Consider the following 24,737-nt stretch of genomic DNA (forward strand, 5'->3'; position numbering starts at 1 on the left):
TACAGACTATCACGCTGACAGTGCAGTCAATGTCCTGTTGCTGTACAGACCATCACGCTGACAGTGCAGTCAATGTTCCTGTTGCTGTACAGACTATCACGCTGACAGTGCAGTCAATGTCCCTGTTGCTGTACAGACTATCACGCCGACAGTGCAGTCAATGTCCCTGTTGCTGTACAGACTATCACGCCGACAGTGCAGTCAATGTCCCTGTTGCTGTACAGACTATCACGCCGACAGTGCAGTCAATGTCCTGTTGCTGTACAGACTATCACGCCGACAGTGCAGTCAATGTCCTGTTGCAGTACAGACCATCACACTGACAGTGCAGTCAATGTCCTGCTGCAGTACAGACCATCACGCTGACAGTGCAGTCAATGTCCTGTTGCTGTACAGACTATCACGCTGACAGTGCAGTCAACATCCCTGTTGCTGTACAGACTATCACGCTGACAGTGCAGTCAACATCCCTGTTGCTGTACAGACTGTCCTGGTGACGGTGCAATCGATATGTACAGACTATCGTGGTGATAGTGCAGTCAGTGTCCCTGTTGCTGCACGGACTATGCCTCTGTAGTGAACCAGGCCAGGTGCAGCATTTGTACCTGCCTTGTTTATGTATCTGTACAGGGCAATGATGGATCAAGTGAAATAATAAAGATCGGCAGTGAATGGGTTAAAAGAAATACCCACTTAGATTGAAACAATTTCAGCTTTTAACCGTGTAAGATGAAAGAGCTTTCTCCGTGTTACTGAGCTCAAGAGAAAAGCAAAGGAAAAAGATCAATAATTGGGTGAGAATAGTCCATTCATCCAGTAACTCCTGACAGGGCAAAAGGATTACGCTGTGCACAAATGCTGAGATTGCACTTGCAGTGTGGATTGGCAGCTCGACAGTCAGAATATGAGCCACAAAGCCTCTTCTCATTGTTCAGCAATTGGAAAGTGTGTCCTTTCTTTTAAAACAAACATCATCAAAAATTTTCTCATCTCCATAATTCCTGCTCCTGCTGCTCTTCTGCCCCCCACCCCCTAATTTCAGTGTGGCTAACAGGGCACTTAATAGCATCAGTAGACCTGAATGGATATATGCTGGGATTAGGGCAACTGATTTTGGCATAACATGGCATCTTGTGAGAGAACCTGTGAATTTCTACATAGTGCATCCCTGACAATCTATTGCCAGAACACTAAGCTTTAAAAGTTTTAAAGTTTATTAGTGTCACAAGTAGGCTTACATTAACACTGCAATGAAGTTACTGTGAAAATCCCCTAGCCGCCACACTTTGGCGCCTGCTCGGGTACACTGGGGGAGAATTTAGCATGGCCAATACACCTAACCAACACGTGTCTCAGACTGTGGGGGGAAACCGGAGCACTGTGTCGTGCCCCTATGCCACAGTGCTGCCGTGCCACGCCCACGTGCAGTGAAAACGTCAGTGTCTGAATGACCTCTGATGTACTTGTGGGAATTCAGCGAGCTTCTTTACATAGTTCATCAATGTTCAGAATTAGTGAAATTGACAGAAGCATGGAGCTCTCCCTGATTATCAGTTTGAGGAGTGTGTCACATACAGTGATTGCTGACATCCTCTGTCATTATCTGTATTTGAAGAATACAGCTGACCTGCTAGACTGTTGCCCTTCCATGTTAGCTTTTAGGCTGTCTTCATGGTAGTGAGCAGTGTTGTAGAACCATAGAATCTTGCAGCATGGAAGGAGGCCTTTTAACCCATCATGGTCTGATGGACTATGGTCCACAGTCCCATTCACTCCATCACACCCTTTTGACATTTTGCTTTTTAAATATATTCCAATTTGCTGTAAAAACTGTGATGAATTCTGCTTTCCCCATTTGTTTGTGGTCTGGCAACTTGTCCGAACAACCTTCTATGTTTAAAATAAACTCACTTCCTTTTGCTGTTCATCCTCGAGCTACAATTCACTAATTGGCTGAAATAATTTTTCCCACTTTGCTCCTGATTTCAAACATAACTATCAGATCTTCTAACCTCCTTTGTTGCAATCAAAGGGGCCTTTGTTACTCTGATCTCTCTTTATAAGTGAAGTATTTCATCCCTGGTATATCAGAAACAGGATTAATGAAATCTTTTGCTCTCCATGAACTGATGGCAAAGCCTCTTTTTTAGGTTTTTGAAGTTTAAAGTTTATTTATTACAGTCACAATTAAGCTTACATTAACACTGCAATGAAGTTACTGTGAAAATCTCCTAGTCGCCACACTCCGGAGAATTTAATATGACCAATGCAGCTAACCAGCACGTCTTTCAGACTGTGGGAGGAAACCGGAGCACCCGGAGGAAACCCACGCAGACACGGGGAGAACGTGCAGACTCCGCACAGACAGTGACCCAAGCCCAGAATCGAACCCGGGTCCCTGGCACTGTGAGGCAGCAGTGTTAACCAGTGTGCCGCCCACGTGAAGGTTGGAGGGGTGTTACATTATTTGTCTTTAAAAAACATTTTTAAGAGCAGCTGACGATGCCATAGCGTGTGGAATGGACTTGCTGATTTTTTCCTGATTCATTCATATGATGTAGGCATCATTAGCAGGGCCAGCATTTATTGACTTTGGGAGGTTGGCGTTGAGTTACCTTCTTGAACTACTGCTGTCTGTGTGGTCTTTCACAGTGCTGTTTCACTGTAATTAGGTTTGAGTTCCAGGATTTTGACCCAGTAACAAAGAAGGAAATGGTGATGTATTTCCAAGCCATGATGGCGTGTGATTTGGAGTGGAACTTAGATGTTAATACTTCATGTGGAGGCCAAAACCCAGGCAGCAGAAGTTGTGGGTTTGGGAGATGTTGAAGAGGTTTTGGAAAGTTGATACATTGCATCTTATAGATGGTACACCCTGTAGCCATGGCGCATTGTAGGTGGATGGGCTGTCAGTCAAGCAAGCTGCTTTGTCCCAAGTTTTTCAAATTTTGAGTATTGTTGAAGCTGTACCCGTTCAGACAAGTGAAGAGTATTCAATCACAGTGCTAACTTGTTCCTTGTAGATGCAGCTTTGGAGAGTCAAGAGGTGAGTCATTCGCCATAGAATACTCTGACGTGTTTTGTGGCAAGAAGTCTCACAACACCAGGTTAAAGTCCAACAGGTTTATTTGGTAGCAAATGCCACTAGCTTTCTGAGTGCTGCTCCTTCATCACTTTTCCACTTGGAGCCAGCAGTTTGCGGTGTCGATGGTAGCCATGATGTGGAGATGTTGGACTGGGGTAAACATAGTAAGAAGCCTCACAACACCAGGTTAAAGTCTAGCAGGTTTATTTGTAGCAAAAGCCACTAGCTTTCGGAGCGCTGCTCCTTCATCATGTTTTGTAGCCACAGTGTCTGCGTGGCTAGTTCAGTTAAATTCTAGTCAATGATGATCCCCAGGATATTGTTAGTTGGAGATTTGGCCATGTTTATGCTGCTGAATGGCCAGGAGGAGTGGTTAGATTATCTCTTATTGGAGACGGCCTGAATGTTATTTGGCACTGATCAGACCAAATCTGAATGTTGTACAGGTTTTGTTGCATGTGGGTACAGATTATCTGAAGACTAAGAATGGAACTGAACATTTCAATCATCAGTTAATATTCTCACTTTGACCTTTCTTCCAATGGAAGGTCACTGATTTTTTTATACTTTTCCAATTCAATCAAATCAAATCCAATTCAGAGTCTCAACAAGTTGAGACATTTCCGATCCAGGCTGACAAGACAGGGCAAGCGACCAAACCACCCTGTCCTGGGCCCGATCTACATGAGCCAAGCCGATTGGAGAAGGGGGAGGTTCCTCCTCCAAGACTTGGGCTCATTTGCATCTTAGCCCAAAGGCCGAGATGCCGCTTTTAAAAATTGCTTCATATGAAACATATGAAGCTTCAATGTAACCTAATGACCTCAACCAAGTGCAGCATCCTCTCCATACTACACTTGATCTTAGCCAAAAGGCCGAGAAGCGATGGAAGGTCACTGATAAAGCAGTTGAAGTTGGCTGAGTCCTGTATACTGCCCTGAGGAACTCTTGCAGTGATACCCTGGGGCTTCAAACAAACACAACCACTTTTTCTCTGTGCTAGGTATGACTCCGACTTGTGGAGAGTTTTTCTCCCGATTCCCATTGACTTCATTTTTGCTTGAGCTGCTTGACACTGCACTCAGCTAAATGCTGTCTTGATGTCAAAGCAGTCACTCTCACCTCCCCTCTGGAATTTAAATCTTTTATTCATGTTTGAATGAAGCCTGAAGTCAGGAGCCAAGTGGTTGCTGGTGGATCCTAAATTGAGAATTGTTGAGCAGGTGAGTGAATGCTGCTTAATAGCACAGTTTGCGACGCCTTCCATCACTTTGCTGATTTAAGAGGAGGCTGATGGGACAGTGATTAGATCTGTCCTGCTTTTTGTGGGCAAGACATATTTGAGCAATGTCCCAGTTTGTCATGTTTGAGGTCTGAGTAGTTCTGGAACACAGATTTTCACTGGGATGCTGGTGGGGCCTATTGCATTTGCTTGTATCCATTTCATTCAATTATTTCCTGGCATCTGATGGGAAGGAGGCCAAGCTGGGTCATCACTGAACACTTTATGGATGAAAATGCTTCAGCCTTGTCTTTTGCACTGATGTGTTGATTAGCCATCGTTACTTGTTGCACTGTATATCAGTATAATATATCAGTATCTTGCCTTCAAACAACCGCACAACCTCAAACAGACCATTGTCCGGAGCAAACTACCCAGCCTTCAGGAGAACAGTGACCACGACACCACACGACCCTGCCACAGCAACCTCTGCAAGACATGCCGGATCATCGACTCAGATGCCATCATCTCACGTGAGAACACCATCCACCAGGTACACGGTACATACTCTTGCAACTCGGCCAACGTTGTCTACCTGATACGCTGCAGGAAAGGATGTCCCGAGGCATGGTACATTGGGGAAACTATGCAGACGCTGCGACAACGGATGAATGAACACCGCTCGACAATCACCAGGCAAGACTGTTCTCTTCCTGTTGGGGAGCACTTCAGCGGTCACGGGCATTCAGCCTCTGATATTCGGGTAAGCGTTCTCCAAGGCGGCCTTCGCGACACACGACGGTGCAGAGTCGCTGAGCAGAAACTGATAGCCAAGTTCCGCACACACGAGGACAGCCTCAACCGGGATATTGGGTTCATGTCACACTATCTGTAACCCCCACAGTTGCCTGGACCTGCCGAGTTTCACTGGCTGTCTTGTCTGGAGACAATACGCATCTTTTTAGCCTGTCTTGATGCTCTCTCCACTCGCATTGTTTCGTCTCTTAAAGACTTGATTAGTTGTAAGTATTCGCATTCCAACCATTATTCATGTAAATTGAGTCTCTGTCTTTATATGCCCTGTTTGTGAACAGAATTCCCACTCACCTGAAGAAGGGGCTTGGAGCTCCGAAAGCTTGTGTGGCTTTTGCTACCAAATAAACCTGTTGGACTTTAACCTGGTGTTGTTAAACTTCTTACTGTATCAGTATAAAGCCATTTGCTGGAGTATGCTTCTAGTCCCTGTGATCAGACACACTCCACTGAACTGCTTAATTAAAAGTAGATGTTACAATCAGCGTGTGATCTAACCACTGACAAGGGGATTATTTTAACAGGGAATGTGCTCATTGATGTTAAACAACTACTGTTGCCAGGATGGTGCTTTATCCTGCGATTGGGGAGAATATTTTGTCCATCTTGCTTGGATCTTTTGTGTATTGGTGGCTGCTGTTTTGAGTGTGTGCATGGAGAATCTTTAAACTTGGAGGTCAGCTGAGGAACAGAATGGAGTGCTTCAGGGGAAGACTGAAACAGAAAGGGAGAGGCAATCCATTCAAATACAGAGGATCAATTGATGTGATTGGGGTGTCTCGATGATCTCTCAGCTATTATTTACTGGAGGTTCACTCTGTGGTGGATGATTAAGGTTTGACTGTACAGTCCAAGATGTTACTGATGTGCAGTGTTGAAACATTTCCAGTTTTGTAATTGAGGCGAGAGAGGAATTTAGAACTCTGTCAGTGAAATTGAAAATAGAAAGCTTGTATTTATATAGTGCTCTTTACATCCCTGGCACATTCCAAATTGTTTTACTCCCAATGAATTTGTTTAGATAAACAGTCATCGATGTTTTGTAGCAATGACAGCAACCAATTAGCACACAGCAAGGAGGTGATTAGAAACAGAAAAAGCTGGAAATGCTCAGTCGATCATACGAATTAGCAGCAGTAGGCCCCTCAAGACTGCTCTTCCATTCAATAAGATCATGGCTAACCTGATAGTAACTTCAACCCCACATTCCTGCCTACCCTCCCCCCCCGATAACCCTTCACCTCTTGTTAACCAGCAATCTATCTAGCTCTGCCTTAAAAATATTTAAAGATTCCACTGCTTTTTTGAGGAAGAGTTCTGAAGACTCGCGACTCTCTGAGAGAAAATAATTCTTCTCATCTCTGTCAGACAGCATCTGTGCAGAGAGAAACAAGAGTTAATGTTTCAGGTCTGTGACTTTCCATCAAAACTGAAAGGAATTAAAAATGTCAGAGGTTTTGAGGAAGAGATTTGGAAGGGGGTGAAGGGCTGGCCTTGGTGGGAAGAACACCAGAAGGGAACGTCTGTGATACAGTGGATGGCAGGAACGAATAAATGACAATGTTTATGTTACAAGGCCAAAGGGAGATAAATGGCGAGGTCATTTGATTTAGTGGAAGCTAAAATCATAAAGCTAAATCCAGATCAGGGCGACTTATCAGTCCTTTCATAGAAACCAACAGTGTCCAATCAGAGTATCTGACTAACACTTGTTTACTGATATTTACAGGCACAAAACGTTCAGAAAAATAGGGAATTAGAAAAAGGGCAGCAGGGCGGCAGCATTAATTTGTAGTGTTGGAAAGGAAGGATGTGTTGGAGTGGCAAGAAAATAATCCATTTAATTAGAGTCGAGAAGCAGAAAGGATATAATCAAGCTACTGGGGATATTCTATGGACCCCCCAAATAGTGAGAGAGAGTGTGGCAAATCTGCAGGGAAATCACAGGGACAATAGAGCAGTGATACTGGGGGGCTTTAATTACCCAAAAATCCATTGGGATATTGTTAGAATAAAGGCAAGGTGGGGGAGGAACTTTTGGGAAAGTTTTCGGGAAAACTTCCTCGGTCCGTATGTTCTCAGTCCAAACTAGGAAGGAAATATTGCTGAATCTGGTGTGGGAATGAGTGGGCCAAGTAGACTAGGTGTCTGTTGGACAGCATCTGATTTAGAGTAATCATTGTACGTAAGGTTAAGATTAGAATAGTAATAGAGAAAAGCGAAGGACAATCTCAAGTAGAATTCTAAATTGGAAGAGAGCTAACCTCAGTGCCAATAGCCACAGAATAAAGACATTTTCATCATGTCCCATTTAACATTTATCCCTCAACCAACATCTATAAAGAGAATATCTGGTCATTTATCTCATTGGTGTGTGTGGGACCGCACTTTATGCAAATTGTTTTATATGCCCAGATTACAAGTAGTGACAATAGTAATGTAGTTAATAATTACTTAGCAGCGAAGTGCTGTGAAATATACTGAGGATGTGTAAGGTACTATATAAATACAGATCTTACAAGATTTATTCCTCAGTCAATGTTACTGATCTACCACATAGCCACTGTAAATGGTTTAAACACTGAAATAATGGCCCAAATCTTCCATTCAGTGTTGGAACCCCTGTTTCGGATACTGATCAGACCAAAAAATGACTATCCGCTTATCTTCCTCTGATTGCTCTGGCCAAACTGCCGATGAATCATACAATCCCTACAGTACAGAGGGAGGCCATTCGGCCCATCGAGTCTGTACTCAACATGTGACATGATGCTCTGACTGCCTTTCTAGAATTTGGACTCATTCTGTGAGCAATGTTGACCTGTTGGTACTGAGGATTGGTGACAAACAAATAGGCTAGGCCTTGTAGACAGATTTTTGAGTGTCATAGAATCGTAGAATTTTTTAAAATTCATTTACGGGATGTGGATGTCGCTGGCTGGGCCAGCATTTAGTTGCCAATCCCTAACTGCCCTCCATTTCAGAGTCAACCACATTTGTTGTGGGTCTGGAGTCACATGTAGGCCAGATTAGGACGGCATATTTGCTTCCTAAAGGAGATTAGTGAACCAGATGAGTTTTTTTCAACAATTGACAATGGTTTCATGGCCATGGTTAGACTTTTAATTCCAGATTTATATTGAATTCAAATTTCACCATTTGCCGTGATGGGATTTGAACCTGGGTCCTCAGATCTTGCCCGGGGTCTCTGGATTACTCTTCCAGTGACAATACCACTATGCCACCACCTCCCCATTCTATTCTAGTTTTTATGGTCTGCAAATCACTGAGCTTGCTTTGCACAGTCTTGTGGCTGATTCGATAGGCATCATGTTTGGATAGTGGATGTCTTGTCATTGAGGTAAACCCTGCTGAGGTGATGTTTCTCTTCAAGCCATTTCTGGATTACCTCAATGTTTTCATTGAACCAATCTTGATGCTTATGAAAGAGCCAAGGGCCTCCCAGGCAGTGGATTACTCTATGTGGGATAGAGGGAAAGTTGGCCAATTGGATAGGTAACTGGCTATCTGATCGAAGACAGAGGGTGGTGGTGGATGGAAAATTTTCGGGCTGGAGGCAGGTTGCTACCGGAGTGCCACGGGATCAGTGCTTGGTCCTCTGTTCTTTGTGATTTTTATTAATGACTTAGAGGAGGGGGCTGAAGGGTGGATCAGTAAATTTGCTGATGACACCAAGATTGGTGGAGTAGTGGATGAGGTGGAGGGCTGTTGTAGGCTCCAAAGAGACATAGATAGGATGCAAAGCTGGGCTGAAAAATGGCAAATGGAGTTCAACCCTGATAAACGTGAGGTGATTCATTTTGGTAGGACTAATTTAAATGTGGATTACAGGGTCAAAGGTAGGGTTCTGAAGACTGTGGAGGAACAGAGAGATCTTGGGGTCCATATCCACAGATCTCTAAAGGTTGCCACTCAAGTGGATAGAGCTGTGAAGAAGGCATATAGTGTGTTAGCTTTTATTAACAGGGGGTTGGAGTTTAAGAGCTGGGTTATGCTGCAACTGTACAGGACCTTGGTGAGACCACATTTGGAATATTGTGTGCAGTTCTGGTCACCTCACTATAAGAAGGATGTGGAAGCGCTGGAAAGAGTGCAGAGGAGATTTACCAGGATGCTGCCTGGTTTGGAGGGTAGGTCTTATGAGGAAAGGTTGAGGGAGCTAGGGCTGTTCTCTCTGGAGCGGAGGAGGCTGAGGGGAGACTTAATAGAGGTTTATAAAATGATGAAGGGGATAGATAGAGTGAACGTTCAAAGACTATTTCCTCGGGTGGATGGAGCTATTACAAGGGGCATAACTATAGGGTTCATGGTGGGAGATATAGGAAGGATATCAGAGGTAGGTTCTTTACGCAGAGAGTGGTTGGGGTGTGGAATGGACTGCCTGCAGTGATAGTGGAGTCAGACACTTTAGGAACATTTAAGCGGTTATTGGATAGGCACATGGAGCACACCAGGATGATAGGGAGTGGGATAGCTTGATCTTGGTTTCAGATAAAGCTCGGCACAACATCGTGGGCCGAAGGGCCTGTTCTGTGCTGTACTGTTCTATGTTCTATCCCTGAAGATCGTCTAGTCATCCTCAATAGAGGATGTCCGTTTTCATTGTACACAGGCGACTCTCAAGTTTTTCTAAGAGTAATTCTTTCATTAATGTCTGTTTGAGCCTTGCGAAATTGAGAAGCTTCTGGACCTTCATTCCTTGGGGACATGTAGGTGTTCTTGATATTTAGCTTTGAAATGATAAGACAGAGGTCAGCCCAGTAATTAGTGCCGCTCATGGCTCTCATTATTCATACATCCTGCTCATAACTCTACCTGCTGATCACATTGTTCCATTAGAACAGGGTGTATCCAAGGCATTTTGTTGCGGTTAGGGAAGTGGAAAACTGTGTTGGTGATTGAGCGTCCATACTCAAAATGTATCTTCAGCAAGAGTAAAATATATTGTTACAACCACCAACTTGTTTTCCCAGTGATCCTTCCCATGCCAGGTGATCTGCACCAACTCTTGTGTTACAGTCACCAGGAATGATTAACAGGGCCATCACACTGATGAGAATTGCTTGCCTGTGGCCGTGCAACAGGAGTATAACCATGATTGGATGATCATCAACACCCTTGGGAAGTTAAGTCAATTTACTGATCAGATGGTTCATGACAGCAAAGTCTAACCCCAGCTTTGCACAGTTTTCCATAGCCACTCCAAATGAATGTGTAAACTGCAATCTGTTCCCTGAGCTGACCCTTCCCGGGTAGATGAGTCTTGCTGAGAGCAGCGTTTGCCCTTACTGACCAGGGCAAATTTTCTCTCAGACTGTGACGTTGTCCATGAGGGTGTGCAAATTCCACATGCAAATGGTGGTCAGTGTCACCTTTGCTTTTTTTGAGATTGACCTTTGGGATCCCTGCCAGCTGCAGCCGACTGGCCAGGGAAGTGAAGCAGATAATGTTTAGGGAACCTTTTCTAGCCCTTTTCTGATAAGAGAGGTGAGAAGTGTGGTCCAGAAGAGGGCTGTTCACTTGCTCAGGAAGCTGCCAAGTTCATTCCAGTACAAAAAAGAGGCTAGCTACAAGATGAAGGCATGTAAAATCGCCGGCACCAACGCACCCCTCCCTGATAAGCTCAATGCATTCTATGCCCATTTTGAGCGAGAGTATTGCCTCCACCCCAGAAGACTTGTATCAGAGGTCGCCATTGCAAATGTCAGAGCAGCCTTCTCGAAAGTCAACCCATGGAAAGCGACTGGCCTGGACGTGCACTCAGATCCTGCGTGGACCAGCTGGTGGGAGTATTCACAGACATCTTCAATCTGTCTTTACAACAATCTGAGGTCCCTATCTGCTTCAAGAAGACAACCACAATCCCTGTACCAAAGAAAAGCCAAGCAGTGTGCCTTAATGATTATCGTCCAGCGGCTCAGACATCCATCATTATGAAGTGCTTTGAAAGGTTAGTCATGGCACGAATCAATTCAGCCTCCCGGATTGCCTGGATCCACTACAGTTTGCCTACCGTCACAACAGGTCCTCAGTGGGTGCCATCTCTTTGGCCCTGCACTCAACCCAGGCACACCAAGATAACAAAGACACCTGTGTCAGACTCCTATCTATTGACTACAGCTCAGCCTTCAACACCATTATTCCTATAAAACTCATCTCCAAACTCCGTGGCCTGGGGCTCAGCTCCTCTGTCTGCGACTGAACCCTGAACTTCCTAACTCTCAGACCACAATCAGTAAGGATAGGCAACCACACCACCTCCACGACCATCCTCAACACCAGTGCCCCACAAGGCTGTGTCCTTAGCCCATTACTATACTCCTTATGCACCTATGACTATGTGGCCAAATTTCCCTCCAACTCGACTTTTAAGTTTGCTGATGACACCACTGTAATGGGTCGGACCTCAAACGTTGACCAGACAGAGTACAGGGTAAGGTATCAAAATGGATACAAAATACAGAGGGTGGTTGTAGAGAGTTGTTTTTCAAACTGGAGGCCTGTGACCAGCAGTGTGCCTCAGTGATCAGTGCTGGGTCCACTGTTATTTGTCACTTATATTAATGATTTGGATGAGAATATAGGAGGCATGGTTAGTACGTTTGCAGACGACACTAAGATTGGTGGCATAGTGGACAGTGAAGAAAGTTTTCTCCAATTGCAACGGGATCTTGATCAATTGGGCCAGTGGGCTGACAAATGGCAGATGGAGTTTAATTTAGACAAATGCGAGGTGATGCATTTTGGTAGATTGAACCAGGGCACGACTTACCCAGTTAATGGTAGGGCGTTGGGGAGAGTTACAGAACAAAGAGATCTAGGGGTACATGTTCATAGCTCCTTGAAAGTGGAGTCACAGATGGACAGAGTGGTGAAGAAGGCATTCGGCATGCTTGGTTTCATTGGTCAGAACATTGATTACAGGAGTTGGGATGTCTTGTTGAAATTGTACAAGACATTGGTAAGGCCACACTTGGAATACTGTGTGCAATTCTGGTCACCCTATTATAGAAAGGATATTATTAAACTAGAAAGAGTGCAGAAAAGATTTACTAGGATGCTACTGGGACTTGATGGATCAAGTTATAAGGAGAGGCTGGATAGACAGGGACTTTTTTCTCTGGAGCGTAGGAGGCTGAGGGGTGATCTTATAGAGGTCTATAAAATAATGAGGGGCACAGATCAGCTAGATAGTCAATATCTTTTCCCAAAGGTAGGGGAGTCTAAAACTAGAGGGCATAGGTTTAAGGTGAGAGGGGAGAGATACAAAAGTGTCCAGAGGGGCAACCTTTTCACACACAAGGTGATGAGCGTCTGGAACAAGCTGCCAGAGGTAATAGTAGAGGCGGGTACAATTTTGTCTTTTAAAAAGCATTTAGATAGTTACATGGGTACGATGGGTGTACAGGGATATGGGCCAAGTGCGGGCAATTGGGATTAGCTTAGGGGTTTAAAAAAAAAGGGTGGCATGGACAAGTTGGGCCAAAGAGCCTGTTTCCATGCTGTAAACCTCTGTAATGAGAGAGAGAATCTGGTGAATTGGTACGATGACAATAATCTCTCCCTCAATGTCAACAAAACGAAGGAGATTGTCATCGAATTCAGGAAGCATAGAGGAGAAGATGCCCCTCTCTACATCAATAGGGACGAAGTAGAAATGGTTAAGAGCTTCAAGTTTTTAGATGTCCAGGTCACCAACAACCTGTCCTGGTCCCCCCATGTCGACACTATAGTTAAGAAAGCCCACCAATGCCTCTACGTTCTCAGAAGACTAAGGAAATTTGGCATGTCAGCTACGACTCTCACTAACTTTTACAGATGCACCGTAGAAAGCGTTCTTTCTGGTTGTATCACAGCTTGGTATGGCTCCTGCTCTGCCCAAGACCGCAAGAAACTACAATGGGTCGTGAATGAAGCCCAGTCTGTCACGCAAACCAGCCTTGCATCCATTGACTCTGTCTACACTTCCCGCTGCCTCGGGAAAGCAGCCAGCATAATTAAGGACCCCACGCACCCCGGACATTCTCTTTTTTTTTCACCTTCCGTCGGGAACAAGATATAAAAGTCTGAGGTCATGTACCAACCGACTCAAGAACACCTTCTTCCCTGCTGCCATCAGACTTTTGAATGGACCTAACTCACTTCCTTTACATCATTTACCATGATGGGTTTTGAACCTGACTGTAACACTACATTCTGCACTCTTTCTTTCCCTATGAACGGTATGCTTTGTTTGTATAGCATGCAAGGAACAATACTTTTCACTGTATACTAATACTTGTAACAATAAATGAAATCTAATCAATCCGAGTACCTGAGCTTACTGCATGCAGATTCAGAACTACAACTCCAGTCGATCCACACCTGTTACGTCCCTCGCCTATCACCACAGGACTTGTGACAGAAAGATGATGGATGATAGATGATGAGCTGGTCTGTCAGGTGGATAAAATGAGATCTTGGTCAAGTGGCAGGATGAGCCTAGACAGCTAGCGATAATACAGATGTGGTGGGTGACCAGGATGTGTCTGTATTTTTGAGCCGTATGCTTTCCACAACACAGTGCTGACCTACCTTCAAGACCATTGAATCTTAGATTTATCTCATCCATCCAGTCCACTGAAGTCAATCTTGGCATAACAGGGTCAATAAAATCGCTCAGTTTCCAAGGGTGGGGGACCTGATGGCTCCCCTCACCTGGTTTGGCCCTCCTGTTGAAGTGGTTTATTGCTCTGTGGCGTCAGATACTAACAACTACTCTGAACCACACCTGAGAGCTGGGAAAAGGCCCGATAAACCATTCCAAGGACTGTAGAGAGCCAATCTGTAAGAGTTCCTTCCCCTCCCTGACACCCATCTGGATTACGAGCTACTATTATGATGCCATCATTCTTGTATTATTTGACTGCACTTTATGCTGAAAGATAACATGATTTGCCAGCATTTGCATTGTTGAGCATTAGTGCGTATTCTGTGTCTATTGCCTGATTGACAGGTGGGTGACATTTCACGGGTCATCTTACTACCCTGCAGGCTGCTACCACTGATTCATGACTGTTGGTTGCTGTTTTCCCTGCTTTCTATTTCGAGTGCTTACCACCCCTTTGTGCTTGTTGGAGACCAATGGGACTGAACTTATATTTTATATGGAGTCTTGCAGCAGCTTGAGATGATGGGAAGGTGGACCTTGGACATGACCCAAGTTGTGGCATTTGCTCTTTTAAGCGGGAATATACTATTCATCTGCTTTGGAACACTTTGCAGTTGAAGACATCATCTCCACCTCACATTCAGCTGTTGAAGCTATTTGGTGCTAAATTTTGTAAGCCCTAAGCACTTTTTATGACTAGTCACTTGCTGGTTTAGTGGAAGTTCCTTTGAGTCACTTCAGAATAACCTTTAACCACTTAATATATTGAAGCCCCTCTCTTTCTGATTCCTTTTTATCGCACAGTTGAGAGTTCATGTTGCGGGAGGGAAAATAAATATCAAGTCGGTTTCTAGCTGTGGTATTTAAACTTAACCCTACAGCACGAAAACAGGCCATTCAGCACAGCTGATCACTGTTTGTGTTAATGGCTCAAATGAGTCCCTTTCCATCCACTTTCACCTAACTCTATCTACATATCCTCCTTTTTCTTTCCTCGTGCTAATCTAGCTTCCCATTAAATGCATCTATGTTATTTATCTATGTTCTTTACTTTAACCATGCCTGGTGGTAATGATTTCCATGTTCCAGTTCCTTTTTAGATTTATTAATAATTAACTTCTCTTTTGGGCCCCTGGTTCTTGTCTCCCTCAAAAGTGGAAGCATTTCCTCTACAACTTCCCAATCAACTTTCATTGTCTTAAAGGCCTCCATCAGGTCACCTTGTAATCTTAAATCTAGCAAAGTAACCCATCCTGTTCAGTCTTTGCTGATAGATGTAACATAGGGGAGCATCTTGGGGATAGTGATCATAACTCTATCTCCTTTACGCTAGCATTGGAAAGAGATAGGATCAGGCAAGCTAGGAAAGTGTTTATCTGGAGTAAGGGGAAATATGAAGCCATCAGGCAGGAGATTAGAGGCGTAAATTGGAAGGAGACATTCTTGAGGAAAAGTACCGAAGTAAGGTGACAGATTTTCAAGGAATGTTTGTCTGGAGTTCTGCATGACAACGTTCCGATGAGACAGGGAGGTGTTGGTAGGTTACGGGAACCGTGGTGCACGAAAGCTGCGCTGAACCTAGTCAAAAAGAAAAGGAAAGCGTACAAAAGGTTCAGAGAGTTAGGCGATGAGAGGGATCTAGATGATTATATGGCTTGTAGGAAGGGACTTAAGAAAGAAATTAGGAGAGCCAGAAGGAGTCACGAGAAGACCTTGGGAGGTAGGATTAAGGAGTAAGTTTGCCGACGACACGAAGGTTGGTGGTGTTGTGGATAGTTTGGAGAGATGTCAGAGGCTGCAGCGTGACATAGATAGGATGCAAGACTGGGCGGAGAAGTGGCAGATGGACTTCAACCCGGATAAATGTGTAGTGGTCCATTTTGGTGGGTCAAATGGGATGAAGGAGTATAATATCAAGGGTAAGACTCTTAGCAGTGTAGAGGATCAGAAGGACCTTGGGGTCCGGGTCCATAGGACTCTTAAATCGGCCTCGCAGGTAGAGGAGGCGGTTAAGAAGGCGTGTGGTGTGCTGGCTTCATCAATCGAGGGATTGAGTTTAGGAGTCGGGAGATAATGATGCAGCTTTATAAGACCCTCGTCAGACCCCACTTGGAGTACTGTGCTCAGTTCTGGTCGCCTCATTACAGGAAGGATGTGGAAGCCATAGAAAGGGTGCAGAGGAGATTTACAAGGATGTTGCCTGGATTGGTTGGCATGCCTTATGAGGATAGGTTGAGGGAGCTCGGTCTGTTTTCCTTGGAGAGACGAAGGATGAGAGGTGACCTGATAGAGGTGTACAAGATGTTGAGAGGTATAGATCGGGTGGATTCGCGGAGGCTTTTTCCCAGGGCTGAAATGGCTGCTACGAGAGAACACAGGTTTAAGGTGCTGGGGAGTATGCACAGAGGAGATGTCAGGGGTAAGTTTTTCACTCAGAGTGAAAAACCTGATATTTATTTTCCCCCCGCAGAGTGGTGAGTGGAATCGGCTGCCGTCAGTGGTGATGGAGGCAAACTCGATAGAGTCTTTTAAGAGACTTCTGGATGAGTACATGGGACTTAATAGGATTGAGGGTTAAAGGTAAGCCTATATATAAGCCTAGGTAGGTAGGGACATGACCGGCGCAACTTGTGGGCTGAAGGGCCTGTTTGTGCTGTATTTTTTCTATGTTCTATCTCAGTTCTGGTATCATACTTTGTGAATTTTATTTTGCATCTCACGAGTGCTTCTATTTTTAAAAGAAGGAATCCAGAACTGTATACTGAGATGAACGTAACTTCTCTACCTTTTAATTCTATTCCTTGAGAAATGAACCCCAGTGCTTAATTTGATTTGTTAAACTGTCCCTATTAACTCAGTAAGAAGTCTCACAACACCAGGTTAAAGTCCAACAGGTTTATTTGGTAGCAAATACCATAAGCTTTCGGAGCACAGCTCCTTCGTCAGATGGAGTGGATATCTGTTCTCAAACAGTGCAAACAGACACAGAAATCAAATTACAGAATACTGATTAGAATGCAAAACTCTACAGCCAGCCAGGTCTTAAATGTACAGACAATGTGGGTGGAGGGAGCATTCAACACAGGTTAAAGAGATGTGTATTGTCTCCAGACAGAACAGCTAGTGAAATTCTGCAAGTCCAGGTGGCAAGCTGTGGGGGTTACTGATAATGTGACTAGCTGTTCTGTCTGGAGACAATACACATCTCTTTAACCTGTGTTGAATGCTCCCTCCACCCACATTGTCTGTACATTTAAGACCTGGCTGGCTGTAGAGATTTGCATTCTAATCAGTATTCTGTAATTTGATTTCTGTGTCTGTTTGCACTGTTTGAGAACAGATATCCACTCCATCTGACGAAGGAGCTGTGCTCCGAAAGCTTATGGTATTTGCTACCAAATAAACCTGTTGGACTTTAACCTGGTGTTGTGAGACTTCTTACTGTGCTTACCCCAGTCCAACGCCGGCATCTCCACATCATGCCTATTAACTCATACAGATACGTTGAAAATAGGGGTATCTCCAGATCCCTTTACTCTTCTATCCCAGTTGGACTCTTATTATCTGACCACTATATGGCCTGCTTGTCTATCTTAAAAATCATTGCCAAGTCTAAGTTTATTAAATTGTCTTACGTTTTGTCTTATTATTTTTCTGAGTTAACTGCATCCCTCAGTTCATTGTTGTTTTCAAATTTTGCAATTAAGACCAAATTATTAATATAAATTGTGACAATAATGGCCCCAGTACCAATCCTTGTGGAACACCTGATGTGAGACTGAGTAATTGCCCTTAACCCCTACTCTCTGTGGAATTTTACCCCAGTCCAACGCCGGCATCTCCACATCGAATTTTATGATGCCAGCTTGCCATTCCTCCGTGTTGCCTGGCACCACTCTGATCTTAGTCTCGAGTTTTCTGTGAAATACCTCAGCAAAGGCCTTCTGAAAATCCAAATGTATTACAACAGCTGCATTTCCCTTGCTTGTTCTTTCTGATGGTTCTTCAAAAAAATCAGTGTCTGACCAAACGTAACCTTCCCATTCGATATGCAGCTCACTTATGTTCTCAGTTTCTAGATGCATTTTTGTGAGCAATGATTTTATTTATATTCCTGAGCACTTACACAAAGCTGGTCTGTAATTCCCTGGATGACCTTAGTTCCCTTTCTAACTATAGGAATTATATTAGCTGCCTGCAGTCCACTGGAACTATTTCCTTTTCTAATGATTTTTTATATAACAAAAGAGTGCCTCTGAAAGCTCTTCCCAAACTTATTTTGATATGCACGAATGCAGCGCATCAAGACCAGGGATTTTATCCTCTGTAAGTTTGCTTAGTTTATCCATCATCTCCCCTCTTTTCGATAATATATGTCCTCCTATCTTTTATGATCGCTTCTTTTAATGTCAAATTTGTCCTGTTAGTTTCCCAGAAACGAAACCTATCAATATATCTGTTTCCGTCTACGCTGCTTATATTGCTGTCTATTTTTGAGTTGTTGGCAAAATTTGTGTATTTGGCTTTCTATCCTTTCATCTAAGTTGTTAATTAATACTGGATTGTGTAACTACTGAGGCAAAGTAATTATTGATTTTTTTTCCATTTTGCAGTCATTTCCTGTGACTTTATTGTTAGTGATCCTATCCCGGTCTTTATGCTTGCCCTGCTGAAGTGTGAATAGCCATATTAATACCCTCAGCTACTGATTTTGTAATGCTTCTGTCTATAAATGTTTGACAGTGCACAGTGCTAGTTTCTAATTACTGAGCTGGTCAACACTGGCATTGAGAAGCATTGTATTGCTGTTTGTTAACAATGGTAGAATATTGGAACTGTTCTTTTTGCCTGAGGATTTTACTCTGCACATACCTGAAGGTATTCGATAAATGCGAAGTGATGCATTTTGGTGGGAATAATGTAGGGAGGAGCTACACGATAAATGGAAGAACCATAAAGGGTGTAGAGACGCAGAGGGACCTGGGTGTGCAAGTCCACAGATCTTTGAAGGTGACGTTACAGGTGGAGAAGGTGGTGAAGAAGGCATATGGCATGCTTGCCTTTATAGGACGGGGCATAGAGTATAAAAGTTGGGGTCTGATGTTGCAGATGTATAGAACGTTGGTTCGGCCGCATTTGGAATACTGCGTCCAGTTCTGGTCGCCACACTACCAGAAGGACGTGGAGGCTTTGTAGAGAGTACAGAGGAGGTTTACCAGGATGTTGCCTGGTATGGAGGGGCTTGGTTATGAGGAGAGATTGGGGAAACTGGGGTTGTTCTCCTTGGAAAGACGGAGGATGAGGGGAGACTTAATAGAGGTGTATAAAATTATGAAAGGCATAGATAGGGTGAACGGTGGGAAGCTTTTCCCCGGGTCGGTGGTGACGTTCACGAGGGGTCATAGGTTCAAGGTGAAGGGGGGAGGTTTAACACAGATATCAGAAGGACATATTTTACACAGAGGGTCGTGGGGGCCTGGAATGTGTTGCCGGGCAAGGTGGTGGAGGCGGACACACTGGGAACGTTTAAGACTTATCTAGACAGCTATATGAACGGAGTGGGAATGGAGGGATACAAAAGAGTGGTCTAGTTTGGACCAGGGAGCGGCGCGGGCTAATTGTTCTTTGTTTCTCGTTTCAAGGCTTCATTCTATGATCATCTTGCTGGTGCCAGTACAGAGCGAGACTGCGGATAGTTGGGAACCTGTCTCGGGGGCAGGGAATTCATATGGTGTTCGTGGAAGTGGAAATAAATAGGGTTGGGAAGCATTTTCCGATCAGGGCCAGTGTGATCTCCTGGACTCGTTTCGATCGCCTCAGGGGGTCGGAGAGGAATTTCCCAGATTTTTTTTCCCCATATTGGCCCTGGGGTTTTCACTCTGGGTTTTCGCCTCTCCCTGGAGATCACATGGTCTGGAATTGGGGGGTGGGGGTGAGTTAATGGGTTGTGATGAACAAAGCATCGTAGCTGTGAGGGACAGCTCGGTGGATAGAATATTAGTATGTAGATAGGCTGGAAAATTGGGCGGGGATCCTGGATTCAGGATTCAATCCTGGACCGGGGAGCGGCGCGGGCTTGGAGGGCCGAAGGGCCTGTTCCTGTGCTGTATTGTTCTTTGTTCTTTGTATTCTGCAGTATTTCTATGCCTTGCTAAAATTGTGTACACATTCCATCTCACCAGCCTGCCAGAAAATGATTCCTTCTTCCCTTTTCAGTGCAGTACTCAGCAGTGGAAAAACTACTTCTGCAAATATTGAAGGAAATGGGCGTAATTCAGAATATAAGGGGAGTGCTCAGTCCTCGAGAGGTTTAACAAATAGGGAGAATATCACATGCAATTTTCTCAGCTGCAACAACATCCATTTTTTATTGCATTTAATCTAAAAGATTTATTAGATTATTGATGAATTTGATAACAGTAACGATCCCTTTGCACTCTGCTTGTGAGGAAATAGTAAAGAAAAATGATGGCACTGTGCAGACAAGTGTTACAAGTGGCACTTGGGGAATGTATATGGTATCTGCTCATTGGACAGAGCTGGAGAGTGCGTCCCAAATTTGTAATAGTTCAGGTACACTGGAGTTTAGGTTCAGGTTTGCCTGTTTCATACTTGCACATTTTTAGAAACTAATCTTGTGAAGAGATTGGGGGAACAATATACATCTTGAAATTAAAGTGGCTACTCCATGTAGACCCTGAAACAAGCCAGTGTTTTTTTTTGCTGAATACTTTTTTTGTTAAATATTTTTTTCTCCCTCTCCGTTCTGTTCAACTCTGCATCCATAAATCACAGATTAGAAAGTGAGACCACCCTCTGCCAATACTCAGTAAATAGGCCTGGATTTGCATCCTCAAGTCGGGTATTGGTGGCTGGGAAGGTTCCCGAGATACCCGAATGCCTGAGGTACACTTGGTGTGGTGAGCCTTCCCCAAAAGAGATGACGGGGGCTTCTCACTGCCTTCCCAGTCGGTGGGCAAGTACCCTGTCAACTCCGTTTCCATCCATTGAGAGAAAGCTGTGGCAAATGTATTCAGTGTGACAAATCATCTTCTCTGAACCCAAGAAATACAGATCAGAGAGGTTTAAGGGTCCACATAGGGAAATAATTAAAAGTTAGTGGACAGGTACAAAAAAGAATTTATAAAGCTGATGGGATGCTGGCTTTTATCTCAAGGATGCTGGAATACAAAGCGATGCAGTATACAGAGTCTTAGTCAGACCCATAGAATCATAGAAACCCTACAGTGCAGAAAGAGGCCATTCGGCCCATCGAGTCTGCACTGACCACAATCCCACCCAGGCCCTACCCCCATAGCCCTACATATTTTACCCGCTAATCCCTCTAACCTACCCATCTCAGGACACTAAAGGGCAATTTTAGCATGGCCAATCAACCTAACCCACACATCTTTGGACTGTGGGAGGAAACCGGAGCACCCGGAGGAAACCCACGCAGACACAGGGAGAATGTGCAAACTCCACACAGACAGTGACCCGAGCCGGGAATCGAACCCAGGTCCCTGGAGCTGTGAAGCAGCAGTGCTAACCACTGTGCTACCGTGCCGCCCCATGAGAACCATGCCGCCCCACTGAACGAGCATTCAGTCCTTGGCACTGCAACTTGAGAAAGTTATATTAGCTCTTAGACAGTGTGATTCATCAGAATGACCTCCACACTAAGAGTTAAGTCACGAATATTCATCTATATGGAAGATTAAAGGGTGAGGTGGTTAAGATGGACCAAAAGATGTACTGGGCAAGAATGAGAGAAACTTTTTCTGCTGGAGAGGGAGTCCAGCCTTGGAGTGAGAGCTGGCCCATTCAGGTTTGATGTCAGGAAGCAATTCTACAAATGACAGCGAGCAGAAATCTGGAAAGTTGAGGAGGTGCCTCAAAATTTAAAGTTTCAAAAATTGTAAACAATAGGTTATTATTGGTTGATGATATTCAGAGTTGCAGATCTACAGTGAATAGATGAAGTTATAATTTAAATCAGCCATTAGCTAACTGAATGGTGGTGGAACAGGCTTGAGGAGCCCAATAACTGACTGCTGCTCCTGTCTCATAGAGTCATAGAGGTTTACAGCATGGAAACAGGCCCTTCGGCCCAACTTGTCCATGCCGCCCTTTTTTTAAACCCCTAAACTAGTCCAATTGCCTGCATTTGGCCCATATCCCTCTATACCCATCTTAGCCATGTAACTGTCTAAACGCTTTTTAAAAGACAAAATTGTACCCGCCTCTACTACTGCCTCTGGCAGTTTGTTCCAGACACTCACCACCCTCTGCGTGAAAAATTTGCTCCTCTGAACACTTTTGTATCTCTCCCCTCTCACCTAAACCTATGCCCTCTAGTTTTAGACTCCCCTACCTTTGGGAAAAGATATTGACTATCTAGCTGATCTATGCCCGCATTGTTTTATAGACCTCTATAAGATCACCCCTCAACCTCCTACATGCCAGAGAAAAAAGGTCCCAGCCTATCCACCCTCTCCTTATAACTCAATCCATCAAGTCCTGGTAGCATCCTAGTAAATCTTTTCTGCACTCTTTCTAGTTTAATAATATCCTTTCTATAATAGGGTGACCAGAATTGCACACAGTATTCCAAGTGTGGCCTCACCTATGTCTTGTACAATTTCAACAAGACGCCCCAACTCCTGTATTCAATGTTCTGACCAATGAAACCAAGCATGCCGAATGCCACCTTTGCCACTTGGTCCACCTGTGACTCCACTTTCAAGGAGCTATGAACATGTACCCCTAGATCTCTTTGTTCTGTAACTCTCCCCAATGCCCTACCATTAACTGAGTAAGTCCTGTCCTGGTTCAATCTACCAAAATGCATCACCTCACATTTATCTAAATTAAACTCCATCTGCCATTTGTCAGCCCACTGGCCCAATTGATCAAGATCCCATTGCAATCCGAGATAATCTTCTTCACTGTCCACTATGCCGCCAATCTTAGTGTCATCTGCAAACGTACTAACGATGCCTCCTATATTCTCATCCAAATAATTAATATAAATGACAAATAACAGTGGGCCCAGCACTGATCCCTGAGGCACACCGCTGGTCACAGGTCTCCAGTTTGAAAAACAACCCCCTACAACCACCCTCTGGCTTCTGTCAAGAAGCCAATTTTGTATCCATTTTGCTACTTCACCCTGGATCCCGTGAGATTTAACCTTATGCAACAACCTACCACGCGGTACCTTGTCAAAGGCCATGCTAAGTCCATGTCGACAACATCAACTGTACTGCCCTCATCTACCTTCTAGGTTACCCTTCAGAAAACTCAATCAAATTTGTGAGACATGATTTTCCACTCACAAAGCCATGCTGACTGTCCCTAATCAGTCCTTGCATCTCTAAATGCCTGTAGATCCTGTTTCTCAAAATACCTTCAAACAACTTACCCACCACAGATGTGAGGCTCACTGGTCTGCAGTTCCCAGGCTTTTCCCTGCTGCCCTTTTTAAACAAAGGCATAACATTTGCCACCCTCCGATCTTCAGGCACCTCACCTGTGACTATCGATGATTCAAATATCTGCTTGGGGACCCACAATTTCTTCCCTAGCCTCCCACAACGTCCTGGGATATACTTCACCAGGTTCTGGGGATTTATCTACTTTGATGCGCTTTAAGACTTCCAGCACCACCTCCTCTGTAAGATGTACACTCCTCAAGAGATCACTATTTATTTCCCCAAGTTCCCTAACATCCATGCTTTTCTCAACAGTAAATGCTGATGAGAAATATTCATTTAGGATCTCACCCATCTCTTGTGGATCCGCGCACACAGATGACCTTGTTGATCCTAAAGAGTCTGCCAAGTTACTCTTTTGGCCTTTATATATTTGTAGACGCTCTTTGGATTCTCCTTTGCCTTGTCTGCCATGTGGAATTGTGTGCTGGCATACAGGGTATCATGTGGATCAGTCCAAATGCCCTGCAGTGAAACTTGTATTTCAGCCAGACCATTTTAATTTGCACAATGAGCTTCTCAGATGAAGCTTTAAATCTGCACCTTAAATTGCCTGTTTAAACCCATCCCCAAATCGAGCTGTCTTTAATTTTAACAACTCAAAATGCTGCATCAAGACAAATCTTAATTGTACTGTCAGGTGCTCTCACAGTTCCCCCTCTGCTCACTACTTCTGTATTCTTTCTCTCCATTTTCTCCTACACCTTGCCCTTCCTTCCCCCCCTTGGCGTCCTCTCCCCCCTCCTTTTGCTGCCCCCCCCACCCCCCACCCCCCGGTTCTCTACCTTTTATTTCTTTATTGTCTTTCTTCGTTTTCTCCCCGCCCACTCTTTCCCCCTACTTTATCCTGCTTTCCTTACCTTTCCTCCCCCTTTGCTTCCCCTTACCCCCCTTTCTAAATTTTACCCCTGCCCCCCCTTTCCCTCTCCCCTCCCCCCACATCTTTATCTGTCACAGCTTACCCTCTGATTTCAGCTTCTCTGCCGTTTGGCCATTCACAGCCTCTAGTCTCCCTATGGACTGTCATTAGCAGCCTTTCCCCTGGTTTCTGTGGCTATGGCTCGTCTTTCATTCCCTCACCCTACAGTAAAATATCTGTCACTTCCTATGCCTTTTAGCTCTGCCAAAGGATCATCTGGACTCGAAATGTCAGCTTTTTTCTCTCCTTACAGATGCTGACAGATCTGCTGAGATTTTCCAGCATTTTCTCTTTTGGTTTCAGATTCCAGCCTCTGCAGTAATTTGCTTTTACTCTGTTTCTCCATCCCTACCTCCTTTGCCTCTCCCTCTCCACTTCCCTCCTCCTCCTACCTTTCCCAATTACTTATTCGTGAAATTGAAGATGCTTAAGTCCTATTTTTAAAGCAAGTTCCTCTGGCAGTAGACAATTTTGAAATTGAGTATTTTTCTTTACTATATATTGTTTGTTTTAGTTGCTGCCTTTTCTCTTGT

At 44.3% G+C, this 24,737-nt stretch overlaps 1 protein-coding gene and 1 pseudogene across 2 annotated transcripts in view; one reads left to right on the top strand and one right to left on the bottom strand.

Annotated features, from left to right (window-relative positions):
- The window catches only part of LOC144480063 (rho GTPase-activating protein 32-like), a 413,821-nt gene extending 400,718 nt beyond the window's left edge, over window positions 1–13,103 (top strand). The window contains exon 7 of one of the 2 annotated variants that reach the window (XM_078199237.1): window positions 12,998–13,103. In XM_078199237.1, coding sequence (XP_078055363.1) covers window positions 12,998–13,051 — 54 coding nt within the window. In that variant the 3' untranslated portion in view covers window positions 13,052–13,103. Of the gene's footprint in view, window positions 1–12,959 lie in introns of both variants that reach the window. The other variant, XM_078199236.1, reaches the window with a different exon arrangement.
- On the bottom strand, window positions 3,763–3,972 carry LOC144480082 (U2 spliceosomal RNA; annotated as a pseudogene).
- Window positions 13,104–24,737: the final 11,634 nt, after the last annotated feature.

The sequence above is a fragment of the Mustelus asterias genome, chromosome 27 (assembly GCF_964213995.1).
Source record: "Mustelus asterias chromosome 27, sMusAst1.hap1.1, whole genome shotgun sequence".
Taxonomy (NCBI): Eukaryota; Metazoa; Chordata; class Chondrichthyes; order Carcharhiniformes; family Triakidae; genus Mustelus; species Mustelus asterias.